Source organism: Serinus canaria, chromosome 2, assembly GCF_022539315.1.
Source record: "Serinus canaria isolate serCan28SL12 chromosome 2, serCan2020, whole genome shotgun sequence".
Taxonomy (NCBI): Eukaryota; Metazoa; Chordata; class Aves; order Passeriformes; family Fringillidae; genus Serinus; species Serinus canaria.
Window position 1 is genome coordinate 59,625,370 of NC_066315.1, and position 19,312 is coordinate 59,644,681.

Below are 19,312 nucleotides of genomic sequence, written 5' to 3' on the forward strand. Positions count from 1 at the left end.
AATGAGGTGGGCTGTTCTCTCATTTCCCATCACATTTCTTAATGACACTAATGAGATGGTAAAATCCACGAGGGAAGCTTAAGGCAGCCGTGCACCTGCAGTTGCCTTTTCCTAACCTTTGCTCTTTATCCCTGCAGAAAGAAGTTGTGGTGGCAGCAGAGAGAAGTTCTGCGAAAGCTCGACTTGGTGGAAGGCTTTTTGTCTACTCACTCTAGAAGTTCACAGTAGCCTTAAAGACCAGGGCTCACCTGGTCTTCTAGTGGAGAACCTCTGCAGTATTTGTGCTACTTTCTTGAGTCCACACAAACCAACATACCGTGTCAGCAAGCTTTTGCTGAATTGTGGTGGGCAGCAGCATCGCTTATCTAGAACAAGCAAGCTGGTCTGAAAACCTTTTAGAGGTTGAAATGAGCAAGCAGCTGCATTTTTGGTAGTAGTATTTGGCTGTATAAGGAATGTTCACTGGCCACCTTCTTTACTGGCCAGATCTGAGTATCTTCTTGACAAAACTGGGAAACTGCAGCACAGCATTTACAATTCTTATATATTGTGCTAAGGATTCTAAGTTATGGAAACTTACTGACAAAATAATAAGCATGGAGCAGGGGCAGCTTTAAGACTGACAGAAATGTGGATGCTGATCAACAGGACTGTCTCTCTCTCTTCTCTCTCTCAAGTCTTGAGGCGTGCATTGAGGGTGTAGTGCAGCTCAGATCTCCCAGGGAAAAAAAGAACAAGCAAGACTGATAAAGATAGAGAAAATGCAATTTGGCTGATTACTCTTGACATCCTTTCTGCTTTTGTGTAAAATTCCATTACCATGGTAACACAGAGTTGTTAATGGCTTTTATTGTTAACAGTATTGTCTTTAACTAATTAACACTAATTTTGTATGATGCAGGTTTAGCAGTGTGCATCAATTATCTATTAAACAACTTGAGCAGCAGAATGTGTTGATATAATTATTACCAATGCTAGTCTGTAGACACATATGTGTGTTTTCTCTCTTGCCTCCTTCACAAAGTCAAGACATTATTTTTATTTTATATACAATTGCACAGAATTCTAAAAGTCATACTCCAAAATTGAACACCTCAACCTACCTTCCTAGGAAATCTTTCTCAAGGATGTTGTTCTAAACAAATCAAAAAAAGAAAGATGAACATTAGCTTGATTTACAATGCATTCTGGTATCTATTTTGAGGACTAGCCCAAACAGCAGAACACTTAGAAAAGAAGTTAAATCTGAACTTTGTGAAAAAAAGTAACTGGCTACAACTGGGATTGCAGTACTTATGTTACAAATCTGTTAACTGTGGTATGAGGCAAAACAAGCAGTGTCCTTTTAAGGGCAGAATAAAGATTTTCTCTTCAAATCAAAATGGACAAAACCAGTATGTTCTGTAGCAATTCCATTCTAAGCATATACTCTCCACTGGCTTTTTTTTTAGGTATGACCTCCACATAATTTTATTGCACTTGACTGCATTTTGATTACTTGAATTTTAAGAAAAACTTCAAACATTTGCATATGTCTGTGGATAAAAAGCAGTCTTGTAGAAGAAATGTCTTTCGCTCTATGTTTTTATTGTGTTATTTGAGTCAGTTACGTACAAGTAAAGAGTCAAAAGCAGTTCACAGAAGCCTCCCTGCAAAAAAGCTCATGAGAAAGCTTCCCTAACAGCTGCACCAATATCAGTTCTGGCCTAAAGAAACTACAGCTCATTTGAAAATATCAGTATCTATCTCCCTTTACACACTGAGATTCCTGGGGTTTATCAGCCAAGGTATGTAATTGTTTTTTGCAATTTGACTGCTCAGTTGAGTGATTTTTTACTACTTTACCTGCTAAGCTTAAAGGCTGCAAAAAAATCAGCTAAAAAACTCAGAAGCATTACAAGCCCCATTATCCTTCTCACCTTCCCATGCCATTAGGATCTGTACTTAAAAGTCACGTACAGAAGAACTGTTGAAAAGTAACCACATACAACTGACTTGAGCCAAACCAGAATCACAGGCCTGGACAACTTTAAATTATGAACCTTTTTATTTCCATCTTTTACTCATTAGTCCTGAGAAGAATGTTCACAGCTACAGCTACTGTCTTTTCAACCCTGCCAGTACAATGATTTACATGGTAGCACCTAAGGAGCTGCTTACCGTGTTACAGATAGATTAAAAAATCCCAAAGAAGAAATGGACAGAGTGTGACGTGATTTAGACATATTTCATGCTCCCTCTACAACCTGAGAGAAACCAGTGGATAACTACATCCTTAAAGAGAAGTCCTAAGAACAAACAGAAATAGTTGCCATAAGGCTTTTACTCCTTCCTTCAGCCTATCACAGGACATCAGGCCTCCACACCTTTAACCTGGCTACTTACTGTGGTGCAGACTAGTCCATGCTTTGTCTTGGAGGAAAGAGAGAAAGCACAGCCCACCTTAAGAAAAACCAACAACCTGTCTGATGATTTTTACCAGAATTTGAATTATGGCAACACAAGGACTGTGTTAAACTGCAGCTGTATCAATGTGTTTGAAACAGTGTCAGATGGAAAAGTCAAGTGGGCATTATCCATAGGCCCGCTTGCCCTGTGCCTAGAACTGCTGTTTGGAGCCTAAATTAATTGTTAAGGGATATACAAGATTAGCAGCTACATTTCAAAGCCTTTTATTGCTCCTTTTTTCTCACTGCTGCCAATCTAGAAGTCATGCTTCACAAGAGATGCAGGTATGCTTTTTGCTTTGGAAAACCTGTTTTCTGCAATTAAATATGGCCTTAAAAATCCATTCAAGAAGTCACTCTTAGGATGGGTTTTTCTTTGAAGTCGGATTCCTAAATCTGCAGTTCAGAACCAGAATTATTTATCAGTCCTGACTACTTCCTTCTTTAAGCCAAAAATTCTGTTCTCTGTAAGAAGAGCCATTAAGCAAAGCAGCATTTGACAGAAACACTACAAATGAGAATGCCCAAAAAGTAAGTACATGTATGTGATACAGAAAACTGAAGGCACATACATGGGGTGGAGGTGAAACTACTATAGAAAGCATTTTGCTATTTGCCCTCGTGTTTCTCTCCTTATGTGCGTGAGCATTAAAAATTTCATTGTAAGTTTTTGGCACAAAATATATATTAAATTAGCAAGTTTAGAAATTCTTGCAGTTTTCAGTAAGGAAGAACAAATACAAGGAAAGAGTCCAAAGTCCACCCTGGAACAACAAAAGTCTCTTCATTCCTGCAGTTCCTACTGGTTTGTTAATGTGCTTCTGCTCAGCCCAAATGTTTCTCCTTTAAGACTGGTCTTCATGTCCACTCTTCCAGCTGCTGGTTGGGATTTTTTCAAAGCTGCAGGAACCTAGGCAAGAAACAAAATAGCCTGATTACATGAGGAGCTGCTCTACATGTGGCAGAAGGAAGTAAGGCTCCACAGGTGCTTGAACCCTGATTTTGCTTGCCTTATTTTCAGAACAGTGTCTTTGGCTTCTCCCTCCCTAATACCTCCCAATGTCTTTCCCCAAGTCAGTCAATATGTGCTGGACTTTGTTTTGAACTACACTTCAGGATATTCTAGTAAACTGTAGCCATAGTCAACAATCCACAACTACTGCCAGCTGATTCTTAGTTGCAAAAGAGGAGAGGGAAGAAGGGGAATTTATCTGAGCCTCCCTTTGTCACTTGTAGCAACTTAACTTTTGACTTTACTGATGTCTGCCATGAATATTACAGTGCAGAGATGAGGTAGACAACACAGTTCCACAAGTCCTGGCAAGTGTAGTCAATAGGGAAAATGACCCATACATGCTAATCTGAGCATGGTCTCTTTGGAAATCTTCCTACAGCTCGGAACAGCCTGCAGCTTCACTTCTGCCCAGTGCTGGGGCTCCCCATCTCCTTCAGTCCAGTGAGGGAGCAACTTTTCTGTCATGGAACAGACCCTGAGCTGAATTTTACCATGCTTTGTGGACTACCCTAAGATCTAAGCCATCTTATTTTCTGCCTTAGGAATGGAGTGTACAAGCAGAGTGTGAGGCAGGAGCCCCAGCCAGCCATACATACCTGAGGAGGTAGCGGAGGATCCAGGTGCCGCCCAAGGAAGGAAAGTAAGCGCCGCCAGATCAGACCACTTCCCAGAAACATAATCCCTGTCACCAACCAAAATATCCTGGGGTCCTACCAACAGAACACTCTCATTAGTCATCCAATTATCTCTCCAGAAAAGGGATTACCCAAAGATAATCTCTCACTCCCCACCAGTGTTTTCTTCCTTTAGAAGAGGAAGCAGTAAACTCTTCACCATCAACAGCCAAACCCTTCCTTGGAAAAAGGGCTGTTTCACAGCAAAGCAATTTAGGATCACTGTACTGTATTCTGTTACTGTTCCATGCAGCAGTTCTCCTTCCTTCTCTGGGAAGTTTGAAAATTCAATCCTTATATTTAACTGATTTGAAAAGGAATAAGTCTTTGCTTTGTTTGTTTGTTTTAAAGGTGGCATGGGGAGTTTTAAAGTTGCAGCCCCCCAGCTGGTACCCCTTCCTCCCCAGTTTAGGTATAAACAGTTACTGACAGTAGAGTAAACAATTACTGACAGTAGAGCACTTCCTCTGATGTGCTGGAAATGCCCTGGCTGCTTGACATATACACTTGTATCTGGAAGACAAAGCTGCTCTTTTCAGAATAGATGATCATTAACAAAACTTTAATACTACTTTATAATCAACTACTTATACAACCAAAAATTGGTCTTCCCATTTCTTTTCCATGGACATGACACAGAAAAAAGGCTGCAATACAATACTGTGCAGTTTGCCATGCAGTCATTTGCTTACAAAAGAAGTGACTGTATGAACACATGAATCACTGGAGCTTTGTCCATGGAAAAAATTAAGTTGTACCAAATATGAAATAAGCTGTAAGAGCAAGACACACATTTTATGATAAACACAGGACTTGTTCCTTACCTCTTCAAGGGATGACTCCAAGTTCATACCAAATGCAACTCCTATGAGTCCAAAGAGAGAGACAGAGAAAGTCCCCATGGTCAGCTGCAAGTTCAGCCTCATCATCACATTACGGTGGCTAAAGAAGGGAGAAACATCTGTAAGGGGAACCCAAAAATTTATTTGCTGCCTAAATTCTTAAATTCCATATAAAATGCACTAAAAAAGAGTAGTGAAAGAGAGGAAGTCATGCTGAAATTATGTAACTCAGTTGCAAAGATCATGAAACAACAGTACAAAGAAACAATCATTTTAACATTGCTACATCTGGACACCTCTAAAGGCTGCAGGTTCAGCTTAACCATCATAAGGCTTTCCAGTATTGCTCACTTCTCAGAGGTGTAATATACAGAGTAACAGTAAATTTCTGTTGAAATTTGTAACCTCTCACCATCTGCTGCAATTGGCTGCAATTTCTATGTCTGTATTCACAATGGACAAAATTTTTTTGTTACCTTGCAAATTAATACCTTTTACAAAAAACAGAGTAGCTAAATGCTGCAGACTATAAACTTCAGTCCTTTTGAGTGAATTTCATATTCAAGTCTTCCACAAAAAGATTTTTGTGGTTTCCTGATACAGCATCCACAATGTGTTTCTACAGATAACTCCTCAGTGCAGAGGAGAAAGAATATTAAACACTGACCTCAGGGTGGCATATTTGTGCAAATGCAAGCTACAACTCTTTTTCAGTAAGTAATCTGACTAAATGTGAAAAATGTAGCATACAGAGAGAAAGAGAAACTTGCTCCCAAGCTATTAATTTTTGTATCACTCTACAGATAATTTATCTTGTACTGGAAACCTGAGTAGCCTAGCCAGACTATTACTAGTTATCTTTTCTGAACAGAATTTTAAAATGTTTCTCAATTTGCAGACATTTCCTGTACTGGATAGCTCCCCTGAAGGGTTTAGGAGAAGCCAGGTTTCACTGCTAGGGAAGACTGATGCCTAGCTACAGAGTTACATACTAATTACACACACTAATTAGGCTATCTTCTTGCTTTGCTTTATCCAGCTCACAACTAGAAAAGCACAATACAGCTGCTGTGACTACAAGTCCATTCAACCCTCACTAAGACACAATTCTCCAACTTTCCTTGTAGTAAAATCTGAGAAAGTCTAGGCCAAGAAAATCTAAATTCCAGATTTTGATAATCTAACAGATGGTAGCTAACCTGTCCAGGTTGATAAAGATGATGCTTTCTGAGTCGTCAATCAGTACTCTGAGTTCACGAGCTTCATTTAAAAGATCTTCTGCTTGTCTGTAATAATTCTCCAACAGCAGCTCCATTTCCTCTGCATGGTCAATCCCAGATGTACTCTCCTCACTGTGAGCAACAATTTATATTTTCCTGGTTATATATACAAATATGTATATACATACTTATTGCAGAGAAGTGTATTACTGGTGTGTTAAGGCATGTAAGAATTGTGGGGAACAAGAATGCTGTTAGAGACTACACCACAAAATCCAACCTTTTGGTGAGGAATTTCCATCAGTTCCAACAGCATAAAATAAATACTTCTGTATTTATCAGCACCTCAATAGAGCAGTCAGTTAACATTTGATGTGCTCAAAGTATGCACACCACCACATATTTTAATTTTTTCGGGATATTACAAAGATAAAAAGTTATAAATTTTTTATATATTATTAAATTATTATAAAATGTTAACTATTTTGACAGATTAACTTTTTGGTGCCCTCAAGTGGTGAGAGCTGGTAACAGTGCAGTAAAAAAACTCCCAACAATAAAGCAAAACAAAGTCAATCCACAAACAATTACACAGTGATGGAGATGGTTTAGGTTATATTAAAATGGTTCAATAATAAAGCATTTGAGCTGTCCACAGAAATTCCTTCAAAGTATTCTTCAATCCTGAGGCAGCCAAGGAGTGACGATCTTAATGGTTCAATAATAAAGCATTTGAGCTGTCCACAGCAATTCCTTCAAAGTATTCTTCAATCCTGAGGCAGCCAAGGAGTGACTATCTTAATGAAAGATGCTCCTTTCTTAAGTGAATTTTGAAAGACTTTCATATTATTTCAGAGTGCTACTGCTGAAGCAGCAGTCTTCCTCTGAAATACATGCTTCTGGCATTGTGTACATGAAACTGAGGCATCTGAGGTCTCTAAGAGCTTGAAAACTAAGCAGCAAAGCCAGGAAGATTGTTCATGTATTTTTCTTTTGTGGTATGATCTCTAGAGAGATTCAAGTTTTTAATGAATCTCCTCCTGGCATTACTGACTGCTAAAGAAACATCTCTGAAATGGTTTTCCATGAAAATAAGTGGTATGTCTTACAAATCAACTCATGTAAGCTCCCTGAGGATCTTTAACAGAGCACCTAGTTTCTCTATTTCCAGGGCAGAAACTGAGTTAGCCAACCTGATTTGAAAGCCCTCCAAACCTTGAGGTTTTTTCACTGCATGGTGATGAGAGGAACTGCAGACTTGAAAGTCTTAGAGCACTGTCTGCAGTATCACAGATTCAGCTCAAGGTAATAGCTGATGAGCATCTTTACATTTACATCAGCTCCTCTGGGGATATACAAAATAAAGACAGCCATAAAGACATGAAAATAACCGCCACTGGATGTGCTTTCATTAACTAGTCTCCATCTGTCTCATGACTCTTCCACATTCTAGCATTCCTACACACAAAGTTAAGAGGTCTGCCTCATCTCTCTGACCTAAGTTCACCATTCTGCTGCAAAAGATTTCTGATGGCACCTATCTGCCTAACGGGGCTCCTCCACATCCTTTCAGGATGAACTGAAATTTGTCCTCACCAAATACCACCTATCAGTTGTATCAATCCTGGATCCAAAAAGAGCTGTTCACACATAGCCAATGTGCCTCCAAATGTGCTGTCATGGCTTGTGTTTCCTGGTGTGCCTTGTGCACAGACTGCCTCATTACATCCTGCAGCCCAGCTCTTCACACAACCCCCTATTACCTCTCCTACCCTTGTGGACTGGTGTCTGAAAGAAGGGATGCCTGTGTGTTTCTCTAGACACAAACATAAGGTGCCACTGGGATCTTTCCTAGATCCCCTACACACTGTCTACCATGAGGCAACTAAGGCTTTGCCAGCAGACTGTATTATATCTAAAGGAAGGCTGTGAGCAAAACCAGGAAAAAGACCAGCTCTGACTCAGGAGCAGCTGGAATTTACAGCTACCTCTGATACTGCTCCAGAAGATGCCTTAGAAATGCAAACCATGTCCCACTTCTGGAACACTGAGTTTCTGCTGCACATTTAGATTAAGCTCTGCAGGGCAAGACTTCAAACCCACACACCGTATGAACAGGATTAAAATGTACAGGCACTGCAGTCAGGCAAAAGTATCATTCAGCAACTTCACAAAGTACCCTGGAAGGGAACTTCTGTTGTCTGCTTAGATATAAAACACATCTCTATGCCGAGACTTAAATCCAATTCAGCCCAAAACATATTTGGAAATTGTATACATTATCCTTCTGTTTTTTCGTTTTTATTAAAGTGACCAGTGTGCTTCACCAGAACCCCAGAGTGCAATTGCACATACATCTCCTGGAATGCTGTTCTTCAGGTGCCCAAGGTTACTCCAAGGCCTCTTTCTTTCAGGTTCTGCTGATGAGCAAAAAGCTAGGAGCAAGGTGTTCAGAAAACTTCTCGTAAAGGAAGTGTGGAATCTGATCTATTCAAGACAAGCTTTAAAACGTGCCATATTTTGGTGAAACTGAAGCAAATATTCCCAGAATGTGCTGATTTATACTGAAAAATAACATTTGCTTTTTCTGCCATCCTGCTCCTGTTCCATCACATACTAGATGATCCAGCCTGTTATGTCAAGAACTATTTGTAACTGTGTAACAGTGGAGTTCCTCTCCAAAATGGCAACTACAATGGTTTCTGAAGTAGCAAGCATTAGGGTTTAAAAAAATGAGAAAGACTTTTTCTTTCTGATTTTTAGCAGTATAGTGTTCAAGTTCTCCTCAAACAAAAGCCACTGTTAAAAAAATGTATGTGGTTTCAAACTGTACATACAATACTTGTGGATCAGTCCATTTAGACAGACAAAGTTCTTCTATTACTTCTTCTTCATCTAAGATCTCCAGAATTGTTTCTTTGAAAACTTTAACATCTGTTTCCAGTTCTGACAAGCTGAAAGAAGAACAGGCAAAAGGTCAAATAATACCCAGTGGCACCAGTACCCAAAGGTAATCTCTACATGGGTTTGCCAGCCAGCACCCTCACCAGACAGAGTGGCCAAGGAAGACTTCCTTGCAGGGTTGTAAGAGATCCTTCAAAACATGCTCTACAAGCCACACACTTAGCAGTGGCAGTGATCCGTCTGGAGACCAGTGAGGTACAGACACACACTAAAAGGCATCCAGATGTGTTTCTGGATGTATTTGTAAGCAAAAAAAACCAAGCATTCTTTGAACACACAGCAAGTGCACATTTGCACTATCAAATGAGTGAGGCCAATACATGAAGGTAGCACTGTACAAGTAACCTCAAAACATAGATGTACACAGATTTACAAAGGTTTACATTAAAGGGAAGGTTTTTTAAGGTTTACATTTTCACACTGTTTGATTCTCTTAGGTATTATTTTGTTTTGTCAGATGCTATTTAAGAAGCATGACACTATTTCTGACTCTTCCGAATTTCTTTCCCTTTCCCACTGTATCACTAAGTAATTCATATACTGACTTTTATGTTTCCAAATAAGGTGCACAATCCAGCATTACAGTAATTAAGGAAATTAATATCAGATACCATTTTTCTAACACTTTAATGCATGCCATTTTCTATGGTCACCTTCTAGTGTCTTCACAGTTTATTCTTAGTTACCTCTTGCCATTTTGCAGAAGAATGTGTAGTTTACTCCTATCCACGGATAAAAGCTTGGGATCCACTAGGGCTTCCAGCGTCTCAAGGATCTGAGGCTGCAAAGTGTTAAGTCTTCCCTGCAGTTTGCTGATCTAGATAACAACATGATCCTTCATAAGAATTAAAATAATTCATTTAGAATGATTTGGGCAACTGACTCCTGTCTCTCAACACAGAATTCACAGTAATAGGTATTTAATACAACCTGCTTTTCCAGTGCCTGGGAAATACTTCCTATATGGATACTCCATAAACACAAAGCCAGCGCACAATATAGTATTTCATGGAAAGTGAACTGAAACCCAGTGACAGCCACACCAATAAGGCTAATAAAGCTAAAACACTATTGTCTAAAAATGTTATATATATAATGTTCTAATATTAGAATTAGCAAGCACAGATTTCTAATGATAGCTAGAAATCTCATCTGACTCCTGATAAAGAGGCCAAAACCTCAGCAATTTTGTGTGATTTTCATTCCAGCTACAACATATCTGTAGAAAGAAATTCTGACTTGGTTTTTCATTATCCAAATGGTAGTGAAGCCATCATATCTAAAAATTTATTTGGATAAGGGAATGAAAATTTCCTTTACTGGAAAGGGAACGAAAACACACATACACACAAAACTGTAAGAACTAAGAGGTCAAAAAAAAAAAAAAAGAGAAAGTGGAAATGCAGAATACATTTAAAAATATATACATGTAGATATTAACACAAGACTAAAATCATACTGCCATTTCTGTGTAGCAAGAACTTCCCAAACATTTTAAAAAAATGAGATAGCTCACCCAGTACTGCAGAATTGCTTCTATGGCTCGGAATTCAAAGGGCAGGGAATACGTGACTAGTTGACCTTCCCCAGCCAGCTGAGATGCTAGTTCATTGAGGAGCCAGTGTTCCAGACTTAAATTACGATAATCTAGTATCAGAAGAAACTCTGGTGTTATGACAGCCTTCAAGAACTGAAAAAGACAGTACATGTAAGGAGTCTAAAAAAAAACTCACTGAAGATTTCTCCTAACACTGTAGCACATTTGATAATTTGGGCTTTGATAAAACCTATCTTCAAATGTCATTTCAGGTAGGAAAGTAGCAAAATCTCATGCTAACTGCAAAGACACAGCACTGTGCAAGGGATTGAGAAGAGGCTCCACACCAGCCTTTACTTCTGTGACAATGTTAGTAATGTTTCTCCAGTGTTCAACAAGGAAAATGGTCACTAATGTGTACAGGCAGAGCTCCAAAGAAACATGTACTGCTGGACTGCATGTCACAGAAAGCTGCTGTTTTCTTGCTGTGCAAGAAAATCAATGTGCAAGGATGAGAGAGGGTTTACACTCAGCTACAGGAAAACCATTACCTCCATTCTCATGATGATCCTGTTGTTCCTGGTTGCAATGCTCATCACATGTTGAAATCTTAGATCTCGAGCTTGAAGACCCAGCTCCTGGTACAATTCTGTTTTCTTCTTTTCTATCGTGAAAATATTTTTAGATGAAGACATTTAGAGGACAAGCACGTATGTTCCGAAATTACATCCTAGTGTGTTACCAAGTCCCACAACAAAACATTCTTAAAGGTTTTTTTCCTATTAATGTCTCAATCCAAGTTATTTTCTACAACATTTAAAAGACTGTATTTTGAATGGAAAAATTCCAGATATAAGTGAAAAAGTTGGCCACAACAATTAATTTCATGTCTGAAACAACTGACTCATTTGAGAAAGCACATGTAATCCTACAAAGCAGGAAAAAGAGCATGATGGCCAAAAAAAGAAAAAAAAAAAAAGGGCAAAAATAACCTTCCTGTGAGAGATGGTAACATATTATTTTCAAAATATTACTTAATGTACAAAAACTGTAACAACAGAGATGCTATGAAGGCCCAATGGAAGGCAGCAAAACAGAAGAAATGCTTCCACATCTCAAACATAAACATAGTGAAATAGCCGAAACATAATTTTTTTAACCAAGTAGATTTCAATAGGGCTTTTCTGTACTGGACAAGGAAAAAGCTCAAACAAACCCAAACAAAACCACAATGAAAACTTACCAAAATAGGTAGTATTTCCCTCTTTGTCAAACTTCATCTGGAAGAATGGAAAAAAAAAATTAACAGAACCACTATAAAACAAGAAATCAATTTCTGAAATTATTTGCAGTTCCCTAGAAGCCAAATGGAAAACACATTATGAAGAGAAAGCAATTTTTATGCTCTCTATTCACAATTAAGCAAAATAATTGCATGAATTGACCGCATTTCACTGTGTTTGTGACCAGTGTCTTCTGCATGACCGTGTTCCTACACAAACCTTGTTAAGGTGATTTACTGAGGATGAGACTTAGAAGAGACTATTTCTGTTGGAAGAGACCTACAATGATCAGAGTCCAGCTGCTTGACCAGTTCAGGGCTGAACAGAAGTTAAAGCCTGATATTAAGGATGCTGTCCAAATGCCTCAAATGCTGACAGGCTTGGGATATTGACCACATCTCCAAGAAGCCTGTTCCAGAGTCTGACCACCCTCTTGGTAAAGAATTGCTTCCTAATGTCCAGTCTAAACCTCCCCTGGCACAGCTTTGAGCTGTTCTCATGCATCCCATCACTGGATCTCACAGAGAGGAGACCAGCAAGGCATCTTACATCTGGGATTGAAAATTCAGCTATTTGCTCTGTAACACTCTGAAAAATTTACAAATAAAACTTAAAAAGTAAAGATTACCACAGACTGTACGGTTAGGCTTTGTGCCCACATCAAGTATTGCAAAGACATACTATTTAGCTTGTAGCCTGCATCTAAATACTTCTTGTCTTAGCATCTGTCACTCATATTATTCACTTAATGCTTGTATTTCTTAATAAAATTATTTTCTTGGAAAGACTGCCATTCTGGATTAATAATGAAGTTTATTGATTTTCCTCATAAACAGTGCAGCTTAATCCAACATTACCGACTTTTAAACTGACTTTCAGTGAATTAAGTCTACCTAAGCATTCATTCCAGTAGAGCTGCAAGGAGATTACACGGCACCTTGTTGAAAAACAGAATGACTGCTTTTCATTATCAACAAGGAGACCACATCTTCCTTCACTGGCACTAAAAATGGGATTTTTCACAATATATTTATTTAAAAGAAAACCATAATGTGCAAACCAAGCAGCTTGCACACAGCCTTCAGTTGTCTTTAAAAAGACAGCATAGAGAGAGCTTATTTTCACCAAATTCTATGTTTGCTTAGAATTGCAGCTATCAAGACACAAGACTAATAAGGTATTAGCAAGCCTTGAGAAACTTAAGAATAAACTTCTGACTGCAGCACTTCCAAAAGTTGACTTGCTTTCACAATTAGAGCCAGAGAATTTCCAGCAGATGCTGGGCTTTAGAAAAGCATTTTTATCAACACTATGTACTCTAAGTAATCCTCAAATCAGAGTAGCTCAAAGCAACAATTTAGAACTTAGGGATGTTCTCCGAGACACAAATCCATTTGTTTTTATGACTCCTTAAGATTAAAAAACAACCAAACAAACAACAGGGAAAGAGCACCATCATCTTGCACCGGCTGCCCTCGCTGGCGGAAATGCCTGCAGGTACTTACCACGGCAAAAACAGGAGACACGCTGGCTAGGGTGGCTTGGGAGGTCTCAGTGGGGGCATGTTGATAAAATTTCCCTGCGGGGAGAGAACACAGCTCTACTTCCAGCACACCGCCCTTGGCACTGAGCTGCGCGGTGCCCCGCTCCCAGGCTGCGGCACACACGTCAGGAAGCGCCGGTCACGACAAGGCCCCGACCAACCCGATCCCGACGCCGACGCGCCCGTCCCGGCCGCCCGCAGCTCAGCTGCCCCCGCCCCCGTGTCCCGGGGCCCGACACGACGCTCACCGGCCCAGCGCAGCCCGCGGGCGCCCGGCGGCACCGCCGCCACTGCCGCGGGCCGGTCCCAGGCGCGGCCCGGCGGCAGCCCAGGCGCGGCCCGCGGGCGGGAGCCGCCACCCGCCCAGCCGCGGGCCGCGCAGCAGCAGCAGCCGCCGCCGCCCAGGGCGCGGGGGAGCAGCGCGGCCCCGCGCAGCATCGACCCCGCTCGGCCCCTCGGCCCCGCACCGCTCCCGGCGCGCAGCCGCGGCGAGGGAGGAGCCCGGGCCGCGACGGGGGAGGAGGAGCCCGGCGGGGTGACGGCAGCCCCGGCGCGGCCTGCGGGGAGCGCGGCCCCGGCGGGACCTGCTCCCCTGCAGGCTGTGGAGTGGTGTGTCCTGCCTACCCGCTTCTGTATTTCTTCTAAACGCTCTGAGATAACTCAGTGGCGCCCTGGAAGTTCGTAGCCATTGTTGTGTATGTGAAAAATGCGTATTTTACGATTGGCTTTTCGCAAATACTAAAATGAATGTTATATGTGTTGTGTTAGAAAGTAATGCTGTATTAATTCTCTTAAGTAGTGTGTTAAATATAGTTTTAAGTTATTACAAAATGTTAAAATAAAAACTATGCTATGCAGGATGCTTTCTTTTTTTTTTTCTAATGAAAGGACTAGCACTGAGACAGCAGCCACAGGACACCTAAATCTTTCAGAAAGACAGAATTTATTGCCCCATTATCAGGAGAAACGAACTTCTTCCAGCCTCGCTCGGGCAGGACGATGCCGTTAGGATTAAGAGTAAGAAACTGACGATGACCAGACAGAATCCGGTGTTTGAATGGAATTTATGCATCGTGTATGAGATGTATGAATATGCAACAGGTTTTTAAGGGTTAATCCTCTGTTAACGTGTGTCCTTTTTCGGGTTTATGCTGCCCAGATAAAACGTACCCAGACGTCCGTAACTCTTTGTTTCTATTGTCTCATATTGCCCTAATTCAAATTGTCCAAATTATTATTACTCTAATTATATTACTATTTTTATAACAATTTTATTACCATTAAACTTTTGAAAATTTAAAAACAAGTGATTGGCGTTTTACACATGTGTATGCACAGAGCCATGATCCTTCTCACCACCTCACCTGGCCTGTGTTCAATCCCACGAAGATTTGTGAGAATGGGAAAAAAAAAAAACAAACAGGCACCCCATAATGCTCACATGAGCTCCTCTATTGAAGAAGGTCTGAACTGAAAAACAAATTAAATGGATAACTCTTCCCACAAACTTAAGTGTTCTTAAAATCCCAGCTCCAGCAGTGCTTGTAACATTAGCACTCCTTACTGTGGCTGGGATTTTCCTTGCTGCATTCTGCCACTTCTGGATGATCTTCTAAAGTATGGGGTTTTTTTCCAAGTGAAGTACAGTTTTGTCTCCAGCAAATGCCTTGGAATTAAATTTCCTTGCCCTACTTCTGTATCTAAGATAGATTCAACCTGGGTGGTTAAGATGTGAAAGTTTCATTAGCAGCACAGCAGCTTCCACTGTGGTATATTCTTTTGAAACTGCAGCTTTCATGTGCAAAAGTGCAATGCAGGTAGCAAAGGTCCTTTGGCTAGTCCTGCTGAAGTGTGTAAACCAGCCTGGAGGCAAAGCCTGCATCCAAACCCTGCAGCAGAACATGTTATCAGAATGTACTTAGAGTACTCATTAATCCTCAGCAGGGAGGTAAAAAAGGAAGTGATTAATGAAATGATGCGTGGCTGCTCCAAGAGGAAGGCAAAAATCTGCAGGTCAGAGTTTTAAAAACAAGGGTGTCACCAAACAGGACAAAAGAAACTTACCCAACACCAATTTGATGTGAATAAGCAGACACTTCTTTTTTTTTGTCCCTGGGAACACAGAGGATTACTCCTTCAAATGTGTTCCACTAAGTAAACAAAATTCATCTATTTTATATAGTTTTTTTGCCAAGTCATCATTACATAAGTTGTTTTATGTACTATGCATAATACATCCACTCTTAAATTTAACCTTTGCAATAACTGGTTTTGCAAGATGTATAACTTCATTAATATTCCTACTTTTAAGACAATCATTGATCATCTCTGCTGAGCTCTACTGAAAGGAATCCTTGACATTCAAATCAAGATGGGCAGGGTATGGGGTTTCTGAGCAGTGTAACTGGTGTGCATGATGGTCTCCATAGTTTCTTGAACAAAACATAAGAATTCCAATGACTTCTTGGTGAAGTTTCTATGGTTGCATATTTTAAACACAGTACTCCTAACATTGCTATACCTTATACTTTGCTATTTTCTACTTGTATTCATAACTCTTTTATATTATTAAATCAATCATCAGAATATTTATAACAACAGTATATTTATAACAACTTCTTTCCTGCAGCAGATGACCTGTGCATTTGTATGTTTGTGTGTACATATATACATACATTAACATACAAAGATGAGCCTTTGTTCCAAGTGGATTGACATGCAGAGAATCTGAAGGATGGTTTACACACACATTCACATAAAGGTGAACGACCTCACAAGGAAGTAATTCAATGAAAAAGTTCCTTAGTAGTTATGGACAGCATGTATATGTAGACTGAAGCCATCAGATGTTTTCAGTTAAAGGGTATAACCACACCTATCTGCAAATGTTGTCCCTATTCATACCTGAAAAAGCTGGAATTTACTCTGAATGGAATATTTTAGCTCTAGTTTTTGTTAATCACAGCAGGTGGCAGTATGTGCAACACTAATCTCTTGGATGTTAGAGGTACTTAATATTTGTAAATAGCAGACAGCACAGAAAATACCTCAGGAAGGTAGGAAACCAGTGCACACTATTGCTGGAAATTAAGGACAGCTTATGTGGGCTCTGCATGTTGGAATGCAAAAACTAGGGAAGCATCTAAAGGATATCTGCCAGAAATTTACATTTAATGAATGTTCAGTAAGTTTTACAAAGCTGACATTTCACACTCTTCAATAAATAGGGAAAAGCTGCTGGGTCGATCTATTTGGGTTTTTTTGCTCATCTGTTTTTCTGGCTCCTAAGACAACAGAAGTGTTGGAAATAAGATGATGTAACTTCTTACTGAATCTGTACTGATACAAACTCTGCTATGTATGATCCAACCGGCCAAAGTACTGGTAAGCACTGGCATTGTATCTCATTACAGCTGCATTATCAGCCACCACTGCAACTGTCTGGAAGGTCAGACAATAACCAAGTGTCACCTCTGTCTTCAGAGGTGAAGGCAGCACATCGGTGTGCACTGGCAGCCAGGGACAAGTCATAAAGCACACACAACATGTCTGACTTTACACTGCTGCTGGCAAAATATAACTGAGATCTAGAACTGGCATCTATTTATTGTAGCTCTAAACACCAAGGAGCTGCTTGTTGATTCTGCTGTCAGGTATCTGTCCTGCAGTGCCGGCCTTCGGGAGATGTTTGCTGAATCTCATCAAAGAAATACTGGGCCAAGCTCATCTGCTGTTTCTTGAAGAGCTCACTGACAAGGACAGGCATGATGGCTGTTCTTCATTCAGCCAAAAAGAAAGGATATCTCCAGCACAGGCTTGCTTAGTCATGAAACTGCCATCCAAACCAGAAGCTATTTGTGAGGTTGAATGACATGAGCAACTAGTTGCACTGCCAGCTGAATGTCAGCACAGACGGGACTGCTCTGATTGCAGCCAGGCTTTGTGCAAAGAAACACCAAGGAAACACCAAGGAAAAACACACAGAAAGAGAAGGAAAACATAGGTGTCGTCTGAAGAGTCCTTATAAATCTCTGCTGAAGAAAAGCTCAGAGAACTTTTTGGTAAAATTATGGTAAAAAGGCATCTTGGTCTACAGACAATTCTCAGTGTATGACTTGTCCATTTGATCTTTTTTTATATACAAATATGTGCCTGTACCTATGACCTGTTTCTTCTCCTAAAAGAAATGTGCAATTTTATTCATTGAGAAAAAAAATAAAAACAAAAAGCCAGATGAACAAAAAACCCTAAAAGTGCTACCAGACAGTACATAAGTGATGAGTGCTACACAAGTAGAGAAAGATAGGAAAGACCTCATAGAAAAATTGCCAAAAAACCCCACTTATGTTTACAGTAATTTTTCTCACATGAATGAATCAGGAATACCCAATTGATAATCTCAGGTGCCTTGATCAAAGGTAGCTACAGGAACGCACTGAAAAATCTTTGCTTAAGAAGGATGACTTCACTTTCATTACTCTATACCAAGACCACATGGAAGGTATCTTTCAACCTTTTCCTTACTTTAGGTAACCCATCAGAATTTGTTTTTCCATGGAGAACTATTTTCTTTTGCGCCTCTAAGGGTTTGCTAAAGCCTTTTCCCTATATAATCCTTCAGCATCTTGGCTGCCTCAAAAATACTGTTGGACAGGACCTGTGTAGTCAAAAGCTGTGACTTAAACTGTGATTGTCTAAGGTATTTTTTAAAGCAAAAATACTTGATCATGGTATTCTAAGGAATTTTCGATCTGGCAGTTGAACAAGTGGATGTATTTGCTATATAGCATGAGCTTTAAAATTTACAAGTGCATCGGTATTTTACTTCTAGTGTGTGCATGTGAGCTGAACCACTTGGTATTTATGTGCTTTAAACTGCCAGTGCAGACAGTCTGGCTACTCCAGACTTACAGCTGGGAACAAAGTAGCTGCTATTGCTTAGTCTGATTTTCTGATAAGCTGCACAGAGTTATTAAGTGTGATTCTCAACACTGTGTGCAAAAGAATAAGCTGGATTTTATTCTGTATCTAGAAACTTCATCCTTTTCCATTCTGTCCATTTTGTTAGTCTTTTATTCAGCACTAGAGCATTTCTGTCTTCATAACTTCATGTTTTGCTGTCACTGAGCATAGATGGCAAGGCCCTGCAACAAGCTGCAAAATCTTTCCTGGTTCTGAAATAGCAGAGGCTTCACAGCATTCTGGTGCAAAGTGTCCCATTTGATGCTACACTATGCCATGACTCTGCTCTCATCACATCCCCCAGCATTATGGTATGTTACGCTCCTTATGTGACCTCAGGAGATCCTGACACAGGATCTGACAGACTTCATGTCATGCACCAACCTCATGTAAGATGAGAGGTCTGATGTTGCTCCATCATAAAGAGATTATATGTCTCTGCATTTATCTTAATTATGTCAGTGGGTTCAGCAGCTTGACTCCTTACTGTTGAGAATGTGATAGGAGATTGTTTACAAGGTGAAACAATAGTGGGAATAAAAAGTCAAACATTGGAAAAGCTAGGAGGATTGTCATGGATCGAGACACTGCTATTACAGACTGAAGTGTCTAACCTTTTCTTAGCTTTTGGTCAGCGGTTGTACTTAGGTGAGATGCAAAACAAAGGTTTTGTCCACAAATTTTAGGCTGTTTTAAGGCTAGCAGTGCCCTGGCACCATTTAAGGGATATTTTATTGCAGTCCATAAAGTGATTGCAAGTAGTGTGGCCATAGGTAAAGACCAACAGTATTTTGAAGTATCAAAAGTGTCAAAGTGGGTGCACCA

At 40.1% G+C, this 19,312-nt stretch overlaps 2 protein-coding genes across 7 annotated transcripts in view; one reads left to right on the forward strand and one right to left on the reverse strand.

The window, feature by feature from the left end:
• GPLD1 (glycosylphosphatidylinositol specific phospholipase D1) overlaps positions 1 to 2,791 on the forward strand; it is a 24,117-nt gene extending 21,326 nt beyond the window's left edge. For all 6 annotated transcript variants that reach the window (XM_009093890.4, XM_018918283.3, XM_050970569.1 and 3 more), the window contains one exon: positions 138 to 2,791. In XM_009093890.4, coding sequence (XP_009092138.3) covers positions 138 to 215 — 78 coding nt within the window. In that variant the 3' untranslated portion in view covers positions 216 to 2,791. The remainder of the gene's footprint in view (positions 1 to 137) is intronic.
• MRS2 (magnesium transporter MRS2) lies at positions 1,567 to 14,177 on the reverse strand. Its single transcript, XM_030227404.2, has 11 exons — positions 13,774 to 14,177; positions 13,488 to 13,561; positions 11,943 to 11,979; positions 11,251 to 11,363; positions 10,679 to 10,852; positions 9,849 to 9,979; positions 9,036 to 9,152; positions 6,178 to 6,330; positions 4,961 to 5,078; positions 4,059 to 4,172; positions 1,567 to 3,357 (listed from the first exon to the last, which is right to left on the reverse strand). Exons 1-11 carry the CDS (start codon positions 13,961 to 13,963, stop codon positions 3,247 to 3,249), a joined length of 1,332 nt encoding a protein of 443 aa, XP_030083264.1. The 5' UTR covers positions 13,964 to 14,177; the 3' UTR covers positions 1,567 to 3,246.
• Positions 14,178 to 19,312: the final 5,135 nt, after the last annotated feature.

What these genes read in the sequence shown, in the direction of transcription:
- MRS2 (XM_030227404.2), bottom strand. Translation starts at nt 13,963, where the DNA reads ATGCTGCGCGGGGCCGCGCTGCTCCCCCGCGCCCTGGGCGGCGGCGGC. An exon ending in CCGCGGGCTGCGCTGGGCCG is followed by an intron (nt 13,562 to 13,773) that starts GTGAGCGTCGTG and finishes CTCTCCCCGCAG; the next exon opens with GGAAATTTTATCAACATGCC. An exon ending in TGTCTCCTGTTTTTGCCGTG is followed by an intron (nt 11,980 to 13,487) that starts GTAAGTACCTGC and finishes CCATTCTTCCAG; the next exon opens with ATGAAGTTTGACAAAGAGGG.